Genomic DNA, 23,880 nt, shown 5'->3' on the forward strand with positions numbered 1-23,880 from the left:
CAAATTCTAACCAAATATTGAAGTATAAATATACCATCTAACAACAGAGAGTCAAAATTGGCATTGGGATTTTATTTGTGGCAATATAACATACTAATGGTTCCTGAGACCCCCTCTCCTTAAGCATGGGAAAATCCATGTATACTACGTGTGCGGTAAGTTGAAAAGATAGATAGCAACTGCTCTCGAAATGTTCCCAGCTGACAGAGGTACCTCTCATGTTAGTAGAAAACTACAAACTTCAGGAAGTTCTGAGAAAAGAGGAACCAAGCAAAGGCCAGGGCAATCAGGAGTAGCTCCACTGCGTGAAGCTGGACAAGAGTTCTCATATGACTGATTCCCTGTCCCCCCAAATTCGAGGTAGTTTTTCCAAACTGAAAATGTTCATAGAAATTTTTTTCCTTGCTCAAGTTTTTATCAAAATAGCTTTTACTCTTTCCTTCTTTTTTCTCCAGCTTCCCTTCCTCAAACATTTTTCAGTGCCTCACTTCTTTGTCCATATTAACAGGAAAAATAAAAGAAAGTTAAATGGGACAAAAAGATATGGGGGGGGAGAGGGGAAGAGAGAAAACCACTTTTTAGAATTACTATCAAAATTTTTTTTAATTAGAAAAATTTGGTATTCTTTCATTAATCCATCAATTAATTAATTACCATCTTAAGAATTATAGTATGAAGAAATTATGGTGGGCTGGGAAAGAAACAATTTGTAAATGCTAAAAAGGTATCAATATTTGTTGAAACCTCACACATGGAAAAGAGCATTAAACTCAGTCCACAAAATGTGATCAAATGAAAAGGGATTAATATCACCAAACCTTTCAACACCCTGATATTTTACGCTCTAGGATCCTTCCCAAACCTTAATTACTCACCTCCCCGCCTCAAATATATTGTCTCAGCTGGAATCAGCTTTGAACTTGTCAGAAGAATATTGCTGAGGCTCTGAACAGGGCGCTAAGGGGGAATTCAGCACACGATGCTGACTGAGACCAACCTTACAGGTCGGCTCAAGCACCCATCTCATTTACGGGAAACAGCACGGATGCTCCAGCTAGCCCCCCGTCCCACATCTTTATAATGGATCCAAACTAGAGAGGCAATTTTACCTAGCAAGCTCAATTAAAGAAGCTGCTATAAAAGCACTGAGGCACTTCAAAGAAAATATTCACAAAAATGCAGAAGATATATAAAATACCCCCAACACACACATGTTCTACTACAAGACTCCCAGATAGGTTTCCCAGAGAAGGTCTCTCCCCACTACCCAGTAAAAAAAAAACAACAAAAAAACCCCCCAACCCCCTAAAAACCAAACCAGGAGCAATTTACCATAAAACCAGAAAAATTTCAGAGCAACCATTTTAACTTACTTGTAACTAGGTAGCTTCCCCTTGGTTTCTCGTACATAGGATAGGTAACATTTCCATAAATCAATGTGTAAAACCTTCATAAGGCATCGCTGAAATAACTGTTTAATATATTAAGAAGATGTGATCAGGATTCCAAATACAGAAATTAGACTTCTACTTTTAATACTATACAGTATGAATTAAAATCAGCTTTATAATTATGACTGAAATTTTAAAGAAAGAATAAATTAAATTACTCAACCTTTTAACAAAAGCATCTTCATGCTATGCAAGCAAACTGGAGAGAATCCAGCAGAGAAATTCCTCTGCTCACATCACTGGATACAGCATGGTGACAACAACAAAATCTGCTCAGCAATACTTATCTGCATTTTTGAATAGACCATTGAATGAAAGCTACAGTTCATTCCAATCTGCTTTAGTCTAACCACAAGATACTTCTTGCTATAGATATATATTACATATATTGATTGAACTCACCTTTTCCACTTTGTCATAATTTTTTGCTTTAATCTACAGGGAAGCAGAAAAGAACAAATGACTTAGGAAACTATTTTCGAACAGTAGGAATATATTTCTCATACAGTAGTAAAGCATTCCAGTTTGCACTTTGGCTGCCTAAACTGATTACATCTTAACATCACATAATGTTGCAAAAATATAACTTATCATACGAAACCCATGTATTTTCCTTAGCTTTTCAGTTTGCATACATTTAAATTTTTGATTTCCAATAGGGCTAGAATTTAGACATCAGTAGATAACATTGTTTTCCTACCTATCTGGTTTGGACACTTAGCCTCTTACTTCAAGGAATTTTGTTGCCTTAAGTGCATATATTGACTTAAGTACTAAAGCCTGTAGATCAGGATTTAGTAAATTCAGGGTAAAATACCGTATTTACAAAATGGAGTTTAACAGATTACCATATCTGCTTTATATTTGAGCAATTATTTATGAATTTCTGAAAGTAAACTTTGATATAATATGCTGACACTGAAAGTGGGAATAAAGCACAGAGAATCTGTTTTTCAACACGTGCCCGAGAGCCCTGGCACCGCTTTCCGCGGGACAGCAGGACACCCCCAAACCACCCGCGCATCTCAGCCCTCAGCTGCATTCAGATAGCACACGAAACGAAAGGGTTAAGGGTAAAACTTTGCCTCTAAGTAAACAAGCTGCCTTTCACATAGGACACAGAAGAACATGAGACAGATTCAGAGGGTTTGACACACAACTCTTCACATATATATTAGCTCAAGTTATGTTAACATACCAGGCCATCTGTAGCAATACACCCCAAAGAAGCAAGGAAAATCTATAAAACCATCTAGAAAATGCTTATCTGCTTTGAAATAATGATCTTTTAGTAAAATAAACATTGCTTATGCTGTCTGTGCTGCATTTTGTTTGTAAACACCAAAATTCACTTTGAAATCTCATTGCTCTTTGTTTATTAAGGGGATTCAGTTTTCACTTGGGTGTGAAACCACCACAGGAAAAGCAGCAAAAGCCTTTCATTAACCCCTAAATAGCACGAAGCAAACAGCATCCTCTACCACAAAATATTCATGTCATCATACGTTACATCATTCTCACTTTAAAGCATTAGAGAATTTGTAACAGAAACTTTAGGAAGCAGACTGTTTCTTTGGCAGGAGGCCTAAGATAAATACTTGCTGTACGGCCCAGTGCACGCACTTCCATCGTTACCCGGCCTTAGTCGCTACACTAGCRTACACGTGCTCCTGCAAATGCCCCGGCGCCGGAGACGCCCGCAACAGAGTATTCCACCTTCCCTCGCTCCTGAACGTAGGGAATGCAACTCAGGTGTAGCAAGATTAATTAAAAATGAGAGAATTCAAAAAAGCTTTGCAGAAAAAATTTAATGGAACAGATTTTTTTGTATCACACAAGCTTTGCCCTATGTTTCAAACACTTTCAAATTAGAACCTGCACAGTTTTAAACGATTCCACAAAATCTGTTTTTTCAGAAAGTTAAGCCTAAGTATTTCACATATTGCACACAGGATTGCCACACATTCTGTCTGCACCCCTGTAATGCAGAACGGACTGATTCAGAACACTGCTCTGAAAAGCAACATGTTAATATTTAACCAAAATAAATCAGGAGGCGAGCATGCCTGTGCTACAGAGAACATCTGTAATCTCTGTGATAAGATATACTGACCTAACATACTTCTAGCACAGGTACGTATCTTATTTCCATTCTCTCACAGCCTTTCAAGATATGAGCATATTTTAAAGAGCATTTATCGTAATTTTATGGTTGCTTGGACAGAAATCTTTCAGGGACACACAGACTCTGATCATGTCCTATTTTCAGCTGAAGGAGAATAATTTCTTATATTTTTAAATTCTCTTCCATTGTAAAGTCTGCGAAGGACATCTACCATTTTTACTTCATCCTTTTTTGACAGCAAGAGCAGCGTTTCACATTCCTCAGCGCCTCCTAGAACAGGGTGAAAAGGACACTGCTCTCACTAAAGAGCAAGCGCTCTCGGCCCACGGGCCCCACTCCACCCCCTGCCAACTCCCTCTATCCTATGGAAAAATCCTATCCTATGGGAAAGGACCAATGAATTGTTTTGTATGTCCAGTACAACGCACAGCTGCCTGCGTTTTGTTTGCTTATACTTACTCATGTAAAATCTTCAGTACGAGCAGCAGACTTTTTTTTTTTTTTTTAAAGAACTAAGCAGGTGATTGAGCTTCACTCAATCCCTTACAGATAGTATAAATCCTTTTTTTGTGAAAATTAAATAAAATTAACCCAAGGCTTTGCCACTGATGTAGGCATTAGTTTGCGGTTATTTAAGAACAAGACCAAAAAGAATTTGTACATGTTCAAAAATCGTAACAGCTGTAAGCAGGCAGGGCAGAAACTGGTCTGCCTTCCAGGTTTAGCCACGTAAAAATGCTCGGCATGTCCTTTTTGAGTTAGCCTGCCAAAGAGTTATTAGCCATAGCTGATAAGCCAGTAAATGTTGTCCACCTATTTATCCCATCTCTCTGCCCCTTATCAAATAAGAGCCAAATGACATCTCTAACTCAGCAGAAGTGACCTAGATTGATCTCGGTAATTTTATATCATATCAGATATGGGCACACTAATCCTACTTAAGGGTTTACTAGTGCATTTTTATTAGTGTGTGGCGGCACTGGCACCATCAAGACTGAGCACAAGAAATGCTTATCAATTAGATTACATGCACTTTCAATGAACCAATTTTTACCACAAGACCTTGGAAATTAAAATATTTTGCCAAGAAGAAAACCCTATTCTTTATTCGCATGTGTTTTGACTCAAAGAGCAACACATTTTCTACATGAATTATCAGATGCATGAAAAGCTGCTGTTCACATTTGGAATTCAATTCAGTGTTACCTATTTCTTAAATATTTTCAATAGCCAATTGACACAAGTAGTTTGATACCAACATCTGAAAATTCAGGTTGTTGGTGAAATCTTGGCCCCAACAAGGTTAATTCCTCCCGTAGGAGTTGCCTGGCAGTTCTTGGCTCACCACCTGCCAAGGAGCCTCTGGCAGCCCCGGCACAGGGCCATGCCAGGGATGGGGAAAGCCTGCCTGGGCTTCCTACCTGCCTCCTCCACTCGCCTTCACATGTTGGTATCCCACTGGGGGCTTTTCCTGCCACGGACACAGCAATAGGTAGTGATCAAATGTGGACAAGAGTTAAAGGATCAATATTAATGCTGTATTTTTGTCCGTAAAGACGAACATTACAAACTGAACTGGACGTGTCCTTTGTACTAGATCGTCTCTCGATTTCTCACGCTGCCTCTATTCCTAGTCTCTTATTCTCTGACATGATTCTGTGTTTTAATTCAAAAGGTTCCCTGGGACCAGGAAAACTGGGGTCTCTTTCCCCCCCTCACAGAGGGGTCTAACATACAGGAGTGTCTCTATCACCAGCCCATCAGCTACAGAACAAGCTTAGGAATATCGTCCTTCTAGGCTAAAATTGGTATATATGAATACATCTTTCCCTCCATCTTTGAAGGCTACGCCAAGACCACCTAGTCCGACTGGCTAAACCCAGATGCTTCGGTAGTAGAAGATACCTGTGGGCACCTTCCTCTGCCTATGAGAATGACAAATTCCACCTGTTTTGCTGAAAAATTCCTTTTAAATTTGCTGATCCAATAGGAAGTTTAAGTCACCGCTGTATAAGCTTTGTACAAGATGATTTCACAATAAGGTCAAACTCCTTCCAGGATACACAACATACTTCCCAATAATGAGCTTCACAAACATTCACGGGCAAAATTTAATCCATAAATTACACTGCACTTCACAGTTTTTAATAGCCTTATTAAAAGACACGTGTACCATTTATGATTATGCAAGGCGAAAGATTTTATTTATCTACAGACTTAAGACTCCTTCTAACTGTCTGGCATTATACAACACAAGCCTAACAAGTTTGCTTGTCTTTACTCTTTCCTGTGTTTTTTGGTTTTGATCCGGCTCTTCAGGCAGTAAGGATGAGCATGGCTTTTTCTGCCATGCTGACTCTTGCACGTTTCCTGCTTTTAGATCTCGCCTACTTCTGTATCTCAGCTGCCTCTCCTTTTTAGTGGATATTTTCTGAGGAAAGATCAGATTTTCTCCAAGCAGAAAACCTAATGTTCCCATATCTACCATCTCCAGCCGAGCTCCATGCTGTTCTCACCTCGGGAGAGGAAACAAGCGTGTCCCCCGCCTTGTCCCCCCGCCAGGCACCGCTCTCCAAAGCTCTCCGACATGCCTGCGAGAGGGGCCCAAGGGCAGCTCTCGGCACTCGCTCCCACCGCYCCAGCGCCTGACCTGCACGAGTTGGGCAGGGAAAGGGAGGTGACAGGAGAAAACAAGCTACAGCAGCACTAGTGTTAACTTCCTAGGGACTTAGCTCATAGAAACAGGTATTTTAAGAACTACTGTTTCCTAAAATATGGTTTTTGTTATAAATAATACCATGTATGCAACACCTRTAATCACTTTCTGAAAAACATACACTACACGTGCCTCAGAGTACAAAATTACAACCAGTGTATACAACATGTACACTCCGGAAATCGTGCTTTTCTTTAAGTGAAGAGAGTTCACTCTTAAAGACCTATATTCATTCACATTCACATTCATTCACAGGCAGATGATTAAACATGACATAATTAAGAAGTTATAATTTCTAAAGGAAGAGAAACAGACTACTCAATTTATCACCACTGAAATCCATTTGCATCAACCATTTCTCTATTTTTTTACACCTTGATTTTTAGACTGTGATTTTTTTCTTTTTAACCACCACATACTCACTGTCAAGCATGGTAGGATGTAATTAGGGTCTTTACTAGTATCAAACTGTGTATCCAGTAAAATGCATTCACATTTTTGTACCTGTTCCCAAAATAAAGTTTGGGCTGGCTGAAGAGAGATTCTCGCTTTATCTGCGGAACAAATACTGCTTGGACTAAAGGAGCTCGAGCCCCTCAGTACCTCTCAAATAAATTTCATGTTTGAAAGGATGAAGCAAATGTAACAAGCTAATTCATTCTTCAGCCTTTAGCACGTTCAGTACGTTTGCTATCTGCTGAGACTTCCAGTCAACGGAAGGCAATCTCTTGATTAACTGTGCAAGCCCTTAATATGACAAACTCATTTCATGCAGGTCAGATAACAGCAGTTAACTCTGTAAATAGCAAACGAAGCTCTATTCAAGTACATGAAATGCAAGTGAAATGCTATAGCCTATCAGCAGAACAAATACACTGGAGTAACATCACACTCATATTGTGGTCATTACCCAAGGAGGTAGGATTATAACTGCCTAGAATAACCTTTTAATGCAAGAGTTATCTTATGTATGCAGCATTAACAAAGCATATATATTTTACTTGTGCAAAGGCTAAAGGCTAAATCAATTAAATTCTTTATTAAAAAAGTTAGCATATAATTACAGATGTAATTTTTAATGTGGAATTTTGCTACAATTTGCATCAGATATGAAGGACTGAAAGATTCAGTTCTTCTGCAGTTTTCAGGAGAATCAAGTCCCAAAGTTTTGACATTCCTTGTGAAAACGCAGTTTTTATTTTGCTATTAGAAAAGATTGCAAGGAAGAGCTGCAGTATGCAGAGTATGGGAAAGTAAACTTCTCAGAATGTAGTAAGATGACATTCTAAGTATTTTCACTCAAAATGGTGCAATTTGTCTTGATTTGAAAGTCTGTCACAAAATGAGATTCTAAAAGTCCCTTAAAATTATTCTAAATCAAATGCCTTCAACTACATGTATTATCCTTACAGTTTCCACAACTATGGCATTACATCAACATGTAGAAGTCAAGTCATATTCTTTACGGTAGATTTACTGTCACTTGAAAAAGTCTCCTTACAAGATGCAGTCACAACTGCCACATAGATGGCTACAGTGTAGAGTAAAAAACAAGCACCATTTTGCAGTCCGTTTTCTGATCAGAAACATCTTTTGCATTTCATAGTCATTTCCTGATTAATAAAATAATAGACTATCATGTACACTATCATGTATTTGTATTTATATTTAGATATACTTTGAATCTGATCACAGTATTTAAAAATAAGTCAACTGTGCAGTAATGAAGAGTATTGTTTAAACTAAGGAACAGGACCTGTAATTCTGTAACTCCAATTACTGGTTAATATCCTATATACATAAATATGATAATAGGCAGTTATTGGCCAGCTAGCAAAAACATTAGCTTTTCATAGCCAAGTTCTGGGCCACATCACTTTTCTTTCAGATTACAGACAGGAAAATCAGCAAAACAAGGCCCTGTCTACAGAAAAAGTCATCATTAGGAAATGAACAGCAGCGTTTTTCTTAAAGGAGCTAAGTTGCAATGGGAAATTGGGACAGGACAGTGACAGAGCTACAGAGATTTTTTCACACCTCGCTTTCTCACTAATTTTGTGAAACTTGGCATTATAACCTCATGACTCCAAGCCTTTAAGAGCCTTCAGGAACAATTAACCAAAGCACATAACCCCATCAGGTCAATGAACTCTACCAATCTTTCTCCTCTCAAAGGCAGCAGGCTAAATAGAGAGATCTCCACATTAAACATCACCACCACCTGACTAATTATAAAAATGCTTGATTGAAAACTTGAAAAGCCTGTTTCCAAAACTGTGGGCACAAACTGGCTATATCTGGATGTTCAAGAAAGGAAAGGGAGGAAGGGGGAGACTTGAGCCGGCTTCAGGAACCACCTGAGTCTGCTCCCAGAGTCGTGAGGGAGAAGGCTCAAGAGCAGAGAGGAGTGCAAGAGAAGAAATTGTGAAATGCTAGTCTGAATACTTCTGTGTAACAAATGCTCCACCTGAAACAGAGTAAAATCATTCTTAAGAAAAAAGCTACATAAATAATTACCAGTTTTAGTAAAAAAAAAATCCAGCGTGGGAAATGTCCTTTTGTTTACTAGATAAAAAAAAAMCCAGTAATTTTACTTTTCAGAGGCATCAAGAAAAATTAATTCAGAGAAATACATGAATGTAATATTCTTAGGTATAAGCAAACTGTCTGCATTCTAGAGGTGTAACAATACAAGAATTGAGAATCTGGACATAACCCTGTTGAACAAATTGACAGAAAACAGTGATTGCTCGAGAAGTGAAGAAACAGATTAATAGCTCACAGAAAAGAAACTCAACTTTGCTGCTAAAAACAGAATTTAGAAATACTAAGAAACTATCTATCCCATCTAAAGAAGTACAAGGGCTTCATAGAGAAATAAGAGTGCTCAGACACGGAGTTAGTCAGTTGTTGTGCTTTAGTTCACACCTTATCTCAATTTGAATTAATTTCCACATATAGACAAATCTTCAAGATTATCACCTGTCTTTACTTTCTTGCAAAAAAATGTTGGCCACTTGGTCCTACAGTGAGGCCCTTTGTTCATGTTAATACCCTGAAAAGCTAGCAGAGGTTTCGGGCACCACAGTCAAGACATTAACCAGAGTTAGTGTCTTTTGTACAGAGAAATAATACTTTATAGGCAGCCTTAAAAAAAGTTTCATGGTGACAAAAAAAAAAAGTATTAAATGATTTTTATAGTTGGAGAATGGTACTGAATTGCAATCATGTTTGTATGTTTTATGTCCTTTCCAGAACATTTCTCTTTCCTTCTTCCAGACCTGAACATACTTTAACAAAAAACACTTTAAGAAACGGCCATTTCTGAGTTGGAAAAAGCATGATGGAAAAACCATACTCTACATTATTCTTCAAAAAAGGACAGCTTTGGTTATCCACTATTCCATGGCCTATGGAATTTAAAATTGCAGAGAAGTTGAAGAAGGAGAGTTCCTGAATCTCTAAATTTCTTTTACCTATTAGTACTGTCTTGATCTACTGAGCCAACCATCTTCTTTGCTGTATAGGTAAAACTCATATATCCCAATAAAGAAGGACTGCTAGCTTTTTTCCTTATTCTAGTTACAAAAAAAATCATCAATGCAAAATCATGAAGCAACTTCCTCTATACTAATCATTTTTTGAGACAGCCTTTAATAAGCACCCTTTTATGTTTGTAGTTCTACCACATTTGGCAGATGAAAACAAGTATTTCCTGATTAGAGAATGACAGGACTACATCACTAGTACAGATACTTTTCTTAAAGAAATTTTATATAAGTTTCGATCAATTCCTTCCACCTTGTTTAACCAGTTTTAGTTTATTTCTATATTACCTTTTGCTCACATTTTGCATTTAGTCCCATCATATGGTCATTCTGAGATACTGTTTCCTTATTCACTGATTTCACTTGACTGAACTGTATCACCCACTTCCCTCTCCATGTTCTAAATTTGCTTGTAAACATTCCAGTAGCCGACCAACATATGCATTTAACTAAAAGCACCAAGAACTCCTACCTATATATTTCATACTTTCTTCTCAGCAATATTCAAAAAACCAAGAACTTGTCTTAGGCGTTTAGGTCTTGTTTATGTACCAGCATATTTTCTGTAACAACGTCTAACTTCAGGCTTCTGATCAGCAAGTAGGAGCAACTTACTCCAAGCCTTCTTCCAAATAAAGGGAGAAAATCCAGTGTTCTTTGGTTCTTAGGTCTATGTTTTATTGTATAACAGATCTTTATATATGGTGATTTCCAACCCATACCCATTCCTTAGCATTTTCTCCAAATCAGTAAAATCACTACATTTTTTGTTTAGGTGATTTACCCATTATTAACTATATTAACTTCTGTTTTCCACTCCTCTTTACAGAGGGATTTAACTTCATGCCTAGATCTCAGTTTGTCTGAAAATCTCATTTAAAACTCAATTTTTCAATATGCCCTGCAGCTGTCATTTCCTCTTTTATTTCATACTCACTTTAAGCCACCTCAAGATCAACAGTACAAAATACGACGACACATTCACACTCTTGCAAGCTACCTAGCTTCCTTCCTGACGTATGGATTGTTGTTCTATGCACTTTAGTTCACTTCTGCTTCTCATTCCTATTTCTTGATGTCTTTAGTGTATTACAAAAGCAGCAGGAAATTTCAAAATTACTTAGAAAAGTGTTTTCAGATGTCTAATATCAAGTAACAGATCTACTGATATCCTTTGTGGTTATTAGGAATTACGCCATTTCACAAAGAAACAGTGCCTTTCAACCTAGAATTAATTTTATATTGGTTTAACTGTCAGAGAAACAAATTTATAGAACTCAAAAGTAAATATAGCACCCACAGACTGTAAGATAATCTTTTAATGTGAAAAAACGCAGCAAGATGAACTAACGACTTGCTGCCTTATCTCTTGGACAAATCACTGAAGTTAAAAAGTTAAATTAAGATGTGGTTATAAAACCAAGATATGAAGGATCCATTTTATTTGGCCTGTCTCACTGGGCTAGGAGATCCTCAATTTGTAAGCTCAGCTAAACTACTCTACTTGTCCGCCTCAACCATATATCATAAGCAAATAGTCCCACGCAAGGACAATGGGGTTGGACATACTTGACACTATTTAGTAGAAATAGAATTAAAAGGCAATTGTTTCATTACACAGTTCACACACCTTAATGCTGTTACCTTGGCCTTAGTTTAAAATCTTCTAGCTGCTTTTGATTACTACAGGAAATTAGTGCTTATAACAATTATGTATAGCTCATTAAAATATTCACTCTTCCTTTGATTTTTATATCCTCAAAATATCTCAGGCATAGTAAGAAGGCAACATTTGTAAGGTGATTATCTTCTATGTGGTTAGTTGATATAAATGAGAAAAATGGACACTTTTAGGGGCATTAAGTTCCCTATTATGTTACTTATGTTTATAGTTTCATGACTTCTCACTACATCCATTTTGTGCTTAAAAACAGTTTTGATGCATTCTTTTCAAATATGCTTGCACAAAAGAAAAGCACAGAAAAGAGGATGGGCTTGACAACTATAGTACAGTGTTTTATATTGTGATTTATGCTATTTCAGAAATTTAATTTTCATATAATGAAGTTATCAAATAATCATAATTTTTGGATTGAAGGTTTTAATAGCCCTCCATCCATGCACTAAGACTATAGGGTCACAATACACCAGAACGAATTAGTATTTCAGACAGATCTCACATTTTTAGAGAGTACTCTGAATATCTACTTAAAACAAAAAAACAAACAATACATCTAGAAAGTAGTAAAGTTCCTTTAAGCTGAGTGGGCTTTCCACCTTCACRCTGAGTTAACAGAAAAGGGATAATAGTCCAAATCCACAAAGGCCTTTCAGACTAGGATTTAGGACTAGGCAAAGAATCATTGCCCCCTTAAAAGTGGTCAAATTCATCCAGGCACTGTGTATTAATTTCCCTCATTTTCCAGTGTAGAACTTCTAAATAAAGGCTCTCTCAAAAATAAAGAGAGCTAAATGAGCTATTTTGAACTAATGAAAAGAAACACAAGTCACTGATGCCACAAGATGTAATTGTATCATGCAGCATAATCTTCTTAGGAATGATAAACGACAATGATAATACAAGACCAGCTTTGGCCTGTTAGCAGAGGAGAATTTATTCTTAACCTGTCATCTCCTAATGCTTACATCTAAATTAGAGCGAGGCAGGAATGATGCATGAGGACACACTGAGACAGCTGAAATGTAAACAATAATTTTCCAATAATTTGTTGCAAAAATGGCAGAGAGACATTGATAACTGTTCTTAAAACTATCAGGTTGGTCCCAAGTCTCCAAAGCTGTCTAAGACCTCTAATGATTAATCATGGAAGACAGTTGTCACATCACAGGAAATTAAAAATCAGAAATCCAGAAGTTAATAGTGGAAAATAATGTTCATGCACAAATAATTCTCTGCAGCTTATTCACTGCATAACTTTTATCTTCTGAATTTGCAGTTGACAACATGAGCACTGCATTACACCATAGCCTTAAACAAAAAAACAAACCAAGTGCACTTCAGCTGTGATGCTGCAAGGATAATCTTATAAGGAAGGGATGTGAGTTCAGATCCTGGTTCTGCCAAGGATTTCCAAAGAAATCATGATCAAACATTTATCTTGTCTGTCATTTACTGAACTAGGAAAACAACCTACTGCAAACACAAGAATAATCTAATGACTGAGTAGTTTTTTGTACAGCAATGAATGAATTTACCAGTTGAAGGTCTAATACAGATAGCTGCCCTACACAAAATCCTTCGTATGTCTGTTAGAAACCAAGAAATTTCTCTATTGATTCCTTTCTGAGAATGCATATTAATCAGTTACTGAAAAGTCTCGCCTATGGTGCTAAAAAAGGAAAGGTTGTATTTGAAAAGTCCATAGTTACAGAAGAAAAAAAAGTCCATGTTTCTGTCTTTTGGTAATGAAAAGGAGACAAAATTCACCATAGAAGTAGCATTCAGTGGTAAGAATTAATGGTTTAACATTTGAGTTTTACTGAAGTGTCTTCTCAATATTTAGTTACTAAGTTTGGATTCATCATAACTGGCTTAATCCAAAACTACAAGAACAATGAATCCTTTTGGTTAAAGACTTGATCCAGAAATATTTAATCAGATAAGACTTTCTACAACTCTATTCTGGGAACTCTGTTTCTAGAATACTTGAATTTGAGTGTAATTATTATTCCAGCTAATCAGACTAAGCTGCTTAGCACATTAAAAACACATTTCTAGGATATTTAAATCCTATACTGCTTTCTCCCCTTAAACACAGTAAGATTATGGTTTAAGAGGCCTCTCTCTCCTTTTTACATTTCAACTTGATGCCTGCAAAAGTGAAACCTAAGTCTGCTAGTCATCCATCTATGGCAACGTCAGACTATTGATGAAACAGGATAAGGACAAAAATATACGTACAGCTACTTTTAAATCTAAAAGATAATAGCGATTAGATAAAACTAAAGCTATTTTTACACTTCAATAATTGGCTACCTAAGTAGAGATGCATTCAAGTGGGAAAATGAAAAGAAACAATTACACATTCCCATGCTTTAGAAATGAAAGCTACGTGGTGACATTTTTCTGCAAGAGCTTTTTAGCTTTACACTGAAGTCTTTAATATTAAGGTAAATTCAAAATAACTTACACCTTATATGAGATCTTAGCAAATCACACTTTTTTTCCCCTAAAGAATACACTCAGTGTGATTAGGATAATAGGATGTGATTAGGATTACAGACCATTTAGATGAACTGCACAATTGTCCTCACAAGTTGTTGCATTGTTCCTACTTGAAATTCTTCAGTATCAGGCTAGCAGACAGAAGAGCTGCTCTTTGACTTCAAATTTCAATAAAATAAAAATGTCATTTGTTAGCTTTCATTTCATATGCACCTGGGTAAGCGCATTTACAGTTTATTTCATATTTTGTGAAAAAGATGAAATGCAAAAGCCTCTTATAAAAGCTGTTCAGAAAGTCAAGCTTAGCAAGAACAGAGACAGACGTAATACAACTGACATCCCATTTCCCTCACCTATCTCAATTTATAGAGATAGGGTCAACTACGTAAGCTAAAAGATAGTATCTACAGAAGAATGAATAGACATGAACTGAAAAGTATTTCAAATTCAGACTTGATGACAAGTTTAAATAATGTAATCTGTAGTTTGCCTGTAAATACATACCATGTATATCTATTTTTACAAACAAGCACAAGTATTTGTGGGTATACGTATGGAGAATGCACTTAACACTTGCATAACCAAGTCAGGGTATACATTTTCAACTTAAGATTTTATTAATAGAGCTGAAAGAATTATCAGAGCTATTTGGAGGCATGTGACTGCAGGCTGACTCTGAAGTGACAGAGATGTTATAAACTATCACCTTTTCAACATAAGGCCACACATCACCAAAGGCCTTACAAAAAATTTGCAGTCATTTAAAAATGACTTGCTTCAACTTCCCATAAACCTGTTCTTAATMGACTTCAGCTAAATTAACGTAAAACAGATATCCAGATATCTGTCCAAACCAGCCTAAATTCACATCTTAAATTAAATCTGATACAACACTTTATTTGAAAAATGACCAGTGCTGAATTTATTTAAAAATAAATCTTGATGAACTAGACATAAAACAGTATAAAACAAGTTAGTGATGTTTTGCTGTTCAGAGTAGATTCCTGCCATGTTAGAATACTACAAATGTAGGATTAGCATTAAAGACCCATTTTATTTGGGACATAATTTTATGTCTACAACAGACTAGAGTACAGTATGCTCACTGATATGAGAACATCAAGAACAGATAGGAAAAAGCAAAACTGGGAGAAGAGGTTAATTAAATTCTCTATTGTGAGCTCTAACATTTAGCTAGTAGGTTTTTTTTCCTGAGAAGACTACTGGTAGAAGAATGGAGATTAGACATTCCCCTGGGAACTGGAATACACACCTAAGTAAGAAAACTCAATGTCAAAGAACTTATGTCTGATGGGCCAACATTATCTCCCATAAAACTGAGGCTTTAAAACAACATAGCTCTAAAGCATCTGCTGCCACATCTTAAATGTGGCAAACTTCTCCAGACCTCCATGCCAGTACCTCCCCACCCCATACACACACACACTTCTAAAGTTAGAGGTTTATGGAAGACAAAATTCATCTTACAGCAATTCTGTAAGAAACTGAAGAAAGTACTAAGAGGCTTAAGAAGATGGAGACAGGCCTTTTCACATCAAAAGGCTACCATAAAAAGTTTACCTCAATGACCAACCTCCGCATTTCTCTTTTCAGAATGCATGTTATAGGAGAAAAGATTTGGGGCTGAACTATAGAGGATGGTCCTGAGTCAAAATAACTGTATAGAGCAAGATGTAAAAAAGAATCATAACCCTATTTACATGTAACAACACAAACCTTTTTTTGAGCTTAGGAACAAGATACCTCTTATAAAATGGATGATTTGAGTTGTGTTTATTAGCCTCTGTGGTAAAAATAACTAAAATAATTTTAGAAACTAAAAATAACAGTAATTATTCAAAGATGTAATCTGTATGAGACTCCTATCTTGGGAGAGTAGATTTCTAATGTTCTCATTTGTCTCTACTGTTGAAAGTCCATTAAGATGAGCTTGTTGCGTGCCTTTGGAACTAAGCGCCATTCCCCCCAGTGTTCTTGGTTTCGACCTAAATAGTGTGAAAACAAGAACAGTCGCAGCTTACCAACAGAGAAAATTCAACTTCTCTTCCTAACAGTTCAAGGAAGGAGGCCTCCGAATTAGAGAATTCTCATTTTAGTTGAGGAGAATATGTTCTTAAAATTAATTCATTTATACTAGAAGCATTTTCAGATTGGTAGAAGCTGAAGCTTTGTGGATGAAAAACAGCAAATTAAAACATGCTGAAAGCTATGTTGTAAGAATGAGCCATTTAGTGATTTTTCCATGCATTGTAAATAGCTTCATCAAGCAAAGCTTTAATTGAGGTAGCAATTTTCATACAYGAACATGCCAACACCACCTGAATTTGGGAGTAATGAAATTACAGCGGCACAGGCAAATCCCTAGACTTGATAAAGAAAGGTTAGCTTTGACCCATGAGAAAGAAAGAAAAACTAGCATAGCAACCAAAAATGCAAGTGCTGCTTTTACATATGCCTGTTCAGAACAGAGAAACACAGCTGGTCGTTCTATCCCCCTTGCCAGGGAGCACTCTGAGCAATTAAAGCGTCTTTTCAGTAATGAACAGTTTGATAATAGTCATCTTATTTCTTCTGTTGCTTTCCACAGTGAAAAATGAGTTTGCTTCCACACCCTGCGACCCAGAGGTGGTGTCCAGTAGACATGGACATATTCTAGGAAACTGCTCTTTGAGACAGCAGAGATCCAATCAACTTGCTATTTATTTTTCCCCCAACCCTCAAACTGAGCATGTTGTGGCTTTTTTCATACAACTCAGTAAACCAGAGTAAAGAGTTCAAAACTTTCTCATAAAAAAGAGCTTCTTCAGTAGACAGAAGCAGGCTAATTATTTGATCCAGATCTTGAAGACTTTATTTTAACTGCTAGAATAGATGCATTGGTAGGTAGACAAAGACTGAGTAAAAAAGTACAGAGTACTTTCAGGCTGCATTTGCACTAAAGCATGTTGCAAAATGTCTACCCATTTCAAGCACTGCATTTAAAAATAGTATCTAGGATCTCAGCTTAGTTCTTACATGTCATTTACATAGAAGCGCACAGAGGATCTCACAGATAGTATTACTTTATTTAACACTGTGTCAGTTATCTCTTTTGTTACATTTGGCTGTTTTAAGCTAGGATGCTATGAGTAGCACTTGGTCTGATATAAATACTCTAAAAGCACAGAAGAACACCAAACCATTATCACCTGTAAAAGGGGCATATAATTAGCACTGTAGCTTAACTGATAATCTGTCATTGGCAGAAAATATTTGGTTAAGTAAAAAACAGAACACTACTACTAAAACATAATGTAAATATTGCCTAAATTGAGAAGACACAGTTCATAGCAAGGCAGACAAGATTTTAAGAAAAGGAGGTTAATTTCCCCTCATTCGGACCTTAGCCTACCATTGGAAGAAGATGGTGCCTTGCAGTCACTTTTGGTGTACATCATCGTGGTGACACAGCGTTCTTAATAAATCCAGTTGGAAGATTTGGCAACTCTGACCATGGTGAAGCATCACTATGAAGCCTCTGTGATTCACTCAACCAGACAGCACTTGAGCAGAGAACTGACCTCCAATATACATCTTAGCAGAAAACTGCTCACACAGGTGAAAAAAATTCTTAATCTAGACAAATTCTAGCAACTCTGCCAGCCTGGGAGAAAAACAAAACATAGGTAAAAGTACAGAGTTAAGTAGTTAGTGCACCTTAACATTCAGTCAAGACTTGTACCTGATGGAGGCACAGAAGCACACTCCAAGAGTAACAAGGACATTTGAGTATGATGATTTTGCAGGAATGACAGACTGCTAAAAGTCTATCACTCAGGTTTAGGGATGATAATTCATAAGTGCACAGTCTTCATTTGATTCACAGACAAATGACCAACAAGAATAACCAAACTAAACTGATTTAGAGATTTAGAATTTCATTTGTAAATGAAAAAATACCCACACAGATTGAACTTATTTTTAGACTATCTGCAGATGGGAAAAATCACCAAACTTTTCCAGGGGTAAGACTGAACTTAAGGAACATCAGTAAGATGGCAAATAAACATGTAACTCAGAGCAAATACCTAACTCAGTGCCTTTTTTTTTTGTAAAAATCTGAGATTTTTATGCAATAATCACTGTATAGTTTTCAAAAGCAAAGAAGAATAGCAAGAGCAGCAGAAGTCTTTGGGTATTACAAAAATAGCAACTTACCTTCATCTGCTCTTATYCATCAAAAATACTTCTGCTGCATTACGTTCTGTCAACTATTTTTCAAATTCTATAGTACTTCCCTTTTAATACTTACTTTTAACACAAAAAGAATGTGGGATATCAATTTTACATATTAATCTTGATTTTAATTTACAGAAAAATTCAAACAGAAACGTACTGATAACATTTCCCTAAGCAATGTTAGCTAGTGGGCAACAATATGGGCAAGTAACATACAGTTAAGAGCAGGGCAGCCACTCCTTTGACACTATTCTGCTTAAACTTTTTAAGCTTGTATCCACAGTATTCTTTCAGATAACTGAGTACAAACAAGTCATGGCTTGGGGACCACTAGACTATTTTAAAGAGCATTTAGATGACAAAGATTTAAGTGGCTAGTAGGGCTATCAGAGGCACCTACTTTTGAAGATATATCCCAGTCTATTTAAGACCAGTCAATTTGAAACTTTACATTAATTATAAACAAACTTTATTTTCAGTTACCTAAATAATTATACTCATCATTACCATGCAGTAAGCATTTCTAACCCTATTTTACAAGTAGACAGAATTTACAATTCTCAAAGCCATAATGAGTCAGTATTAGAATTACGAAATTCCCCTTGTGAAATTAAATCATTTAGACTAAATCTCTCAGTGTAAAGTTTGCCACTCTAATTTAATATGAAGGAAATGTTTCTTAATATACAAGCCTGTCAACATTATCAGGTTATGCAGGTAGACTTCTCAAAGCATTCTGCTTGTACTAAAACTGAGTCAATTATCTGGGGAGAGGAGGCAAACAAAGTGACTATGGCAAAGAAAGTTGCAAGAACTTCCATCAGCAAGATGCATTACAAAAGCAATTATTGCTGTAAACTTATCATTTATTGGCACTCATCTTCAACTTACATTAATTGCAAGTTAATAAAAGTGCACAACACCTTTAACTAGGTGAAAACCTAAACAGTGTTGTATTACTATAATTCTATTCTTCAGAATAGTAATGTCAGTGAAAGGGTTTCTTACATCTCAAGCTGCTGCATGGGATATGAAGTAACTACGATCTTATCTTCTACGTATCTATGATACTACTCTTAAAGCAGCACAAGAGAGTAAACTATAGATAGTAACTAAATCAATTTTCAGGGGGAGTTCTAATCAAACTCAAATTCAGAATGGTTCCTACAACACATTGCATAACATAGGCTGCTAAACGTGTACATATGTTTTATGAATGCAATACCATTACAATCTCACCAGCAGCCAGGCAGCTGCACAAGCATAATTAAGTGATGTTAATAGCACCAGATTTCTTCATCAATAGTTAGGATGTAAAAAGTTTTGTTGTAGGATTGGTTTTACAATTAAGGGGTTTTAATAAAATCAGGGAATTTACAGAAAGATGGAAATAGACTAAAAATACTTCTATCTGTAGGTGTTCAAACAACACATAATTGGAAGTATAAGAGATACCAGCAAAAAAGAACACTATTTTACATAAAAATTGAGTGACAGTGTCCTACCTCATTTAACTGTAATAGCTCTCTTTATCAAATTAACAAGGAAGAGGTGAACCGTAAGTCTTTACTTAGGTCAGCTATTCTGCAGCTTACTGAAGATACTTCACCGACTTCTCCAATTCTACTCTTCAAAAAACTATTGTCATCACAGTTTCAATTTGTAGCACTATTCGTAAGAGTATTAAATAAATTGATATAAAATTATCATGAAGTTTTCCCCTTACCTCTAGTAAGCATGTTTCTGCTGACAGAGGCGTACAGCACAGCAAATGGAGAATTGGGTTCTTGTCTATCCAATTTTCAGCTTTAAAATAACTAGCTGCTCCCAGCTCTAAATTGCTCTTTTGTAGTTACTTAGGGAGTGAAAGATAGCTACAGAGCTATCCAAAGCTGTTCCTTGGGCTTTTCTTAAATGACTAATTAAAACAATAATTCCCTTTTCTTACTGCAGAAAAGGACTGAAAGTTCTTCTGCTGAAGAATATACAAAGCTGTAGGTATTTACAAGGCTTTTATGAGAAAAAACTGTTGAAGCATAGCATTCCTCACTGGACAAACCAGGCTCATTCTTGTGATGTTTAACTCTCTTACTCTCTACAAGAACTGCCTAACCAGAGACCTTACCCTTTTTTTAAATACAATATGGAGAGTTTAGGAAACATGGCCAAGCCCAAAAGAAAATTTGCCTGTCACAGCCAGGTGTTCTTCGTTCCGTGTTTAACTACATAAACTAGATGCTTCAGATTACTTATTTACATCACCCTTTACGGTCAGAGAGAAACAACATGCAGGAATTTTAGCTGCAGAGGTAGCCACCATGCCAAATTCCTCTACTTCTGACCTACAATTCATTAATTTATGACTAAAAGAGAGATTAGAGTACCTTCACACAACTGAAGGGTTGTATCAAAACTTTCATTGCTAACTAGTTCTGAAAATTGTAATTAAAAGTCACAACTTAATTTCTAGGGACTCCTCCTCCCTTTTGCCCCCATCAAAAAATGGTAAGTAAGAGCATGCTTTTTAAATTCAAACAACAGGTCTGAACTCAAACTCCAGAGTCAGCTTCTTGAGAAGGATTAGTTCAAGCAGTTTAACACACAACTTCAGAAGTATTTTTAAATATATATTTGATATTCATTCTCATATAAATGAATACAAAAGTATCAGCCTGTTTAGAGTATGTGTTTGATCTGCTGTAGGAGCATGTTAATACTTAAGCATCTAAAATTATTTCCTTTCTCCCCCATCAACTGACCTCCTTGTCAGAAGAAGGGTATATTGCAAAATACTGTCCACAGCAATGGCTGATCAAGTCACAATTCCTACAGCAAATACATTTCCAATTCTGCCCATGAACACATACAAACACAAATTTTTGAGGATGGGGAGGGGGAAAAGGAAGGTCAATACTGGGTTACAGAGTTCAAAATAACTAAGTAAAGCTAAGGAAATCTAGCTCAGTTTTTCCCCAGTCCTTTATGCACTGCATCAAGTCAGGTTTTTGCATTCATACTATCTGAAGCTGTAAAAAATACAAAAAGTTATTTGACACTTATTGTAACTCTAAATATATTCCACTTTAAGATTATACACTAGTTATTTTTGTAAGCTATATGAATAACTATAAACTTTAAGTAATCTAAAGTACATAATCTATCTGTAGGCAATCTGGACTGATGCAGTGGTAAACTCAGATTTCTATTTTGTATGATTTTAAAAGATGAATTATGCTGTGTGACCTTATTCCATAAACAAGTTTATAAATATCCATAAACATGAACATACATATATAGTTTGAGAGATTCCCATGGAATCCATAGCCATGGAATCTGTAGCATATCTAAATTTAACCATATGAAAGCTAAAAAGCCCAAAACTTGGAAAGCAAACAGTGTGTTTGATTGTTGTTTTAAGATTTTTTTGTAACTTTGGAAATATAAAGTATGCTATTTTTTCAAGTTCCTTCCAACCCATCACTTAGTTGATACAAACACATACACACACACATACATATGGAACCAAGCTCTTAATGGAAGGGGTAAGGATGCAGAATTTGACAGAAACCATCAACAACGTTCTTTTCCACCCCTTCATAGCCTGAAAGCCGATTTAAAATAAATGCTATCAGTATTAATATAGCCAGGACAAGTCACTTTGTGGTTCAAATTCCAATTTCAAGTTATTGTGAAAAATAAGTCAGACACACCTATTCTTATTTTCTTTGGGGGGGGGGGGATGGGGACAGTACACTAGTGTAACTTCTCTTCTATGCTAAAGCCAGCTACTAAATAAAAAGATAACTCAACTGGAAATGGTACAAGCACCCTTACATACACTATAAAATGCCACCAACTATAACCAGCAGTGTTACACTTTATATTTCCTTCACACAAAAGAAGGAACAGAAGATATATAAAGGGGAAAAAAGGAAAGACCCTAATGGATTTTATTTCTTTGACAAGCCATAAATAAAATTATCTTCCTTTTTCCTCCTAACAAAAAGGAAACAAAAACCCAGTTGCATCCGAGTTGCACTTTTTCCTGTTAGACTACACTACGAATATTTAAACACACTTAGTTTTATGTATAAATGTGGTTCCACTGAGTACAATGAGGTTAGTTCATACAGTAACTTCAGCATATATGTTATATCTGCAGGTCAGCACACGCATAACTGAATACCTACTGTCTCATCTCTATGTACCTAACTCATTCCAATTTCTGAGTCTTTTCTTATCTTTACTTTGCTTAAACAGTAAGAACAGTGTTTGAAAACCTGTACTTCCAGAAGAGATGACATCTGAAGGAAGTTGAAGGTTTTGCTCCAGTCTGAACAAAGGAAGTAGTAAACTATATAACTAGGAATCATTCTGCAAATTAGTTTTTTAATCCGAACCCATGACTTCAAAAGTATCTTTAGAAATATATTTGATATTCATTCCTACATAAATGAATATAAAAGTACCAGCCTGGTTATAGTACAGGTTTGTTCTGCTACGGGAACATGTTAATACTTCAGTGTCCAAAATTATTTCCTTCTCCCCATCAATTTTTCTTCATAAAGTTTCTAAACCATTCTTTTCAGCTTGTTTCACACATTTGTATTTCTCATTCTCCATGTCATGGGCTGATGTAAATCACAGGGAAACTGAAGAGAGTAAGTTGCCCTGATAGGGAAGTCGTTCCAAATAAATACTTATATAATCATATTATAGAAATCAAATGAGGTAGATTTTCAACCCATTATGCTATTTAACTTTTCAGATTAGTTGACTCAGAGGAACAGTTTTGAATTATTCATACTGATAATTTATGGAATTTGGATACATGCAATTTAGAGTTTATGCAATTTAGATACATGAACCCCATCCACGCTTTGCTGAAACACTGAATGAGCATGAAAGTAGGAATAAAATTACCAAGCTTCCTCAGCATATCAACAATTCTGGACTTCCACATTTTAGAGGAAGTTATAGATGTTTAAGCTCTGAAAGTCTTTAGCAGTCTGTCTGTAAGCTCTTCAGTTACAGGATTTACTAGAAACAATTTCTCATTAATAGATCAATAATGTGTGCTCACTGAAACTTGTGAAATGCAAGAATAGTACTTGTCCCTGCCACACCGCTTAGCAGAATCCAACTCTAAGAAAACAGACCTAGAGTCTGATGCAATGTTTACACTTTAAGTTGAGCATCTTTTTACTTAAAATACCTATTCTTAAACTGAAACATTTCTGATGTCATAGTTCCGATGAACTCTGGAAATGTTCCCATGTTTCTGTGCTAGGAACATTTGTCACTACCATACTACAATTAAACCCCAAGAGAGACCAGGTTCCAATCACAGTAAGACCTTTTAATGTATGAATAACCACAGGTACATAATGTGCCACAAAGAAATTAATATTGGAATGCTTTCTGTGCAATAGCACACAGTTATGTACCAATGCACACTATGCTTGTTATTTTTTCTCACTTTGGAATTGTTTTGTATGAGGAAAAGAAAAATCTCAAAGTTGACAGCATTAGCTACATAACATTTCATTGCAAAAGTCCAAAATTGTTGCTGGAAATGGAACACCTGTCATTTAAAATATCAGTGAGAAAAAGCA

The 23,880-nt window shown here is 36.1% G+C and overlaps 1 protein-coding gene across 4 annotated transcripts in view; it reads right to left on the minus strand.

The window, feature by feature from the left end:
* The window catches only part of CSTF3 (cleavage stimulation factor subunit 3), a 57,547-nt gene that overhangs the window by 16,098 nt on the left and 17,569 nt on the right, over nt 1-23,880 (minus strand). For 2 of the 4 annotated variants that reach the window (XM_026087724.1, XM_026087722.1), the window contains exons 1-3: nt 17,439-18,830; nt 1,854-1,886; nt 1,374-1,471 (exon numbers count right to left, since the gene is read on the minus strand). In XM_026087724.1, the coding sequence (XP_025943509.1) occupies nt 1,374-1,471; nt 1,854-1,886; nt 17,439-17,441 (134 nt within the window). In that variant the 5' untranslated portion in view covers nt 17,442-18,830. Of the gene's footprint in view, nt 1-1,373; nt 1,472-1,853; nt 1,887-17,438; nt 18,833-23,880 lie in introns of those variants that run through there. The other 2 variants (XM_026087725.1, XM_026087726.1) reach the window with 2 other exon arrangements.

This window comes from Apteryx rowi, unplaced genomic scaffold (assembly GCF_003343035.1).
Source record: "Apteryx rowi isolate R43461 unplaced genomic scaffold, aptRow1 scaffold_73, whole genome shotgun sequence".
NCBI classification, from domain to species: domain Eukaryota; kingdom Metazoa; phylum Chordata; class Aves; order Apterygiformes; family Apterygidae; genus Apteryx; species Apteryx rowi.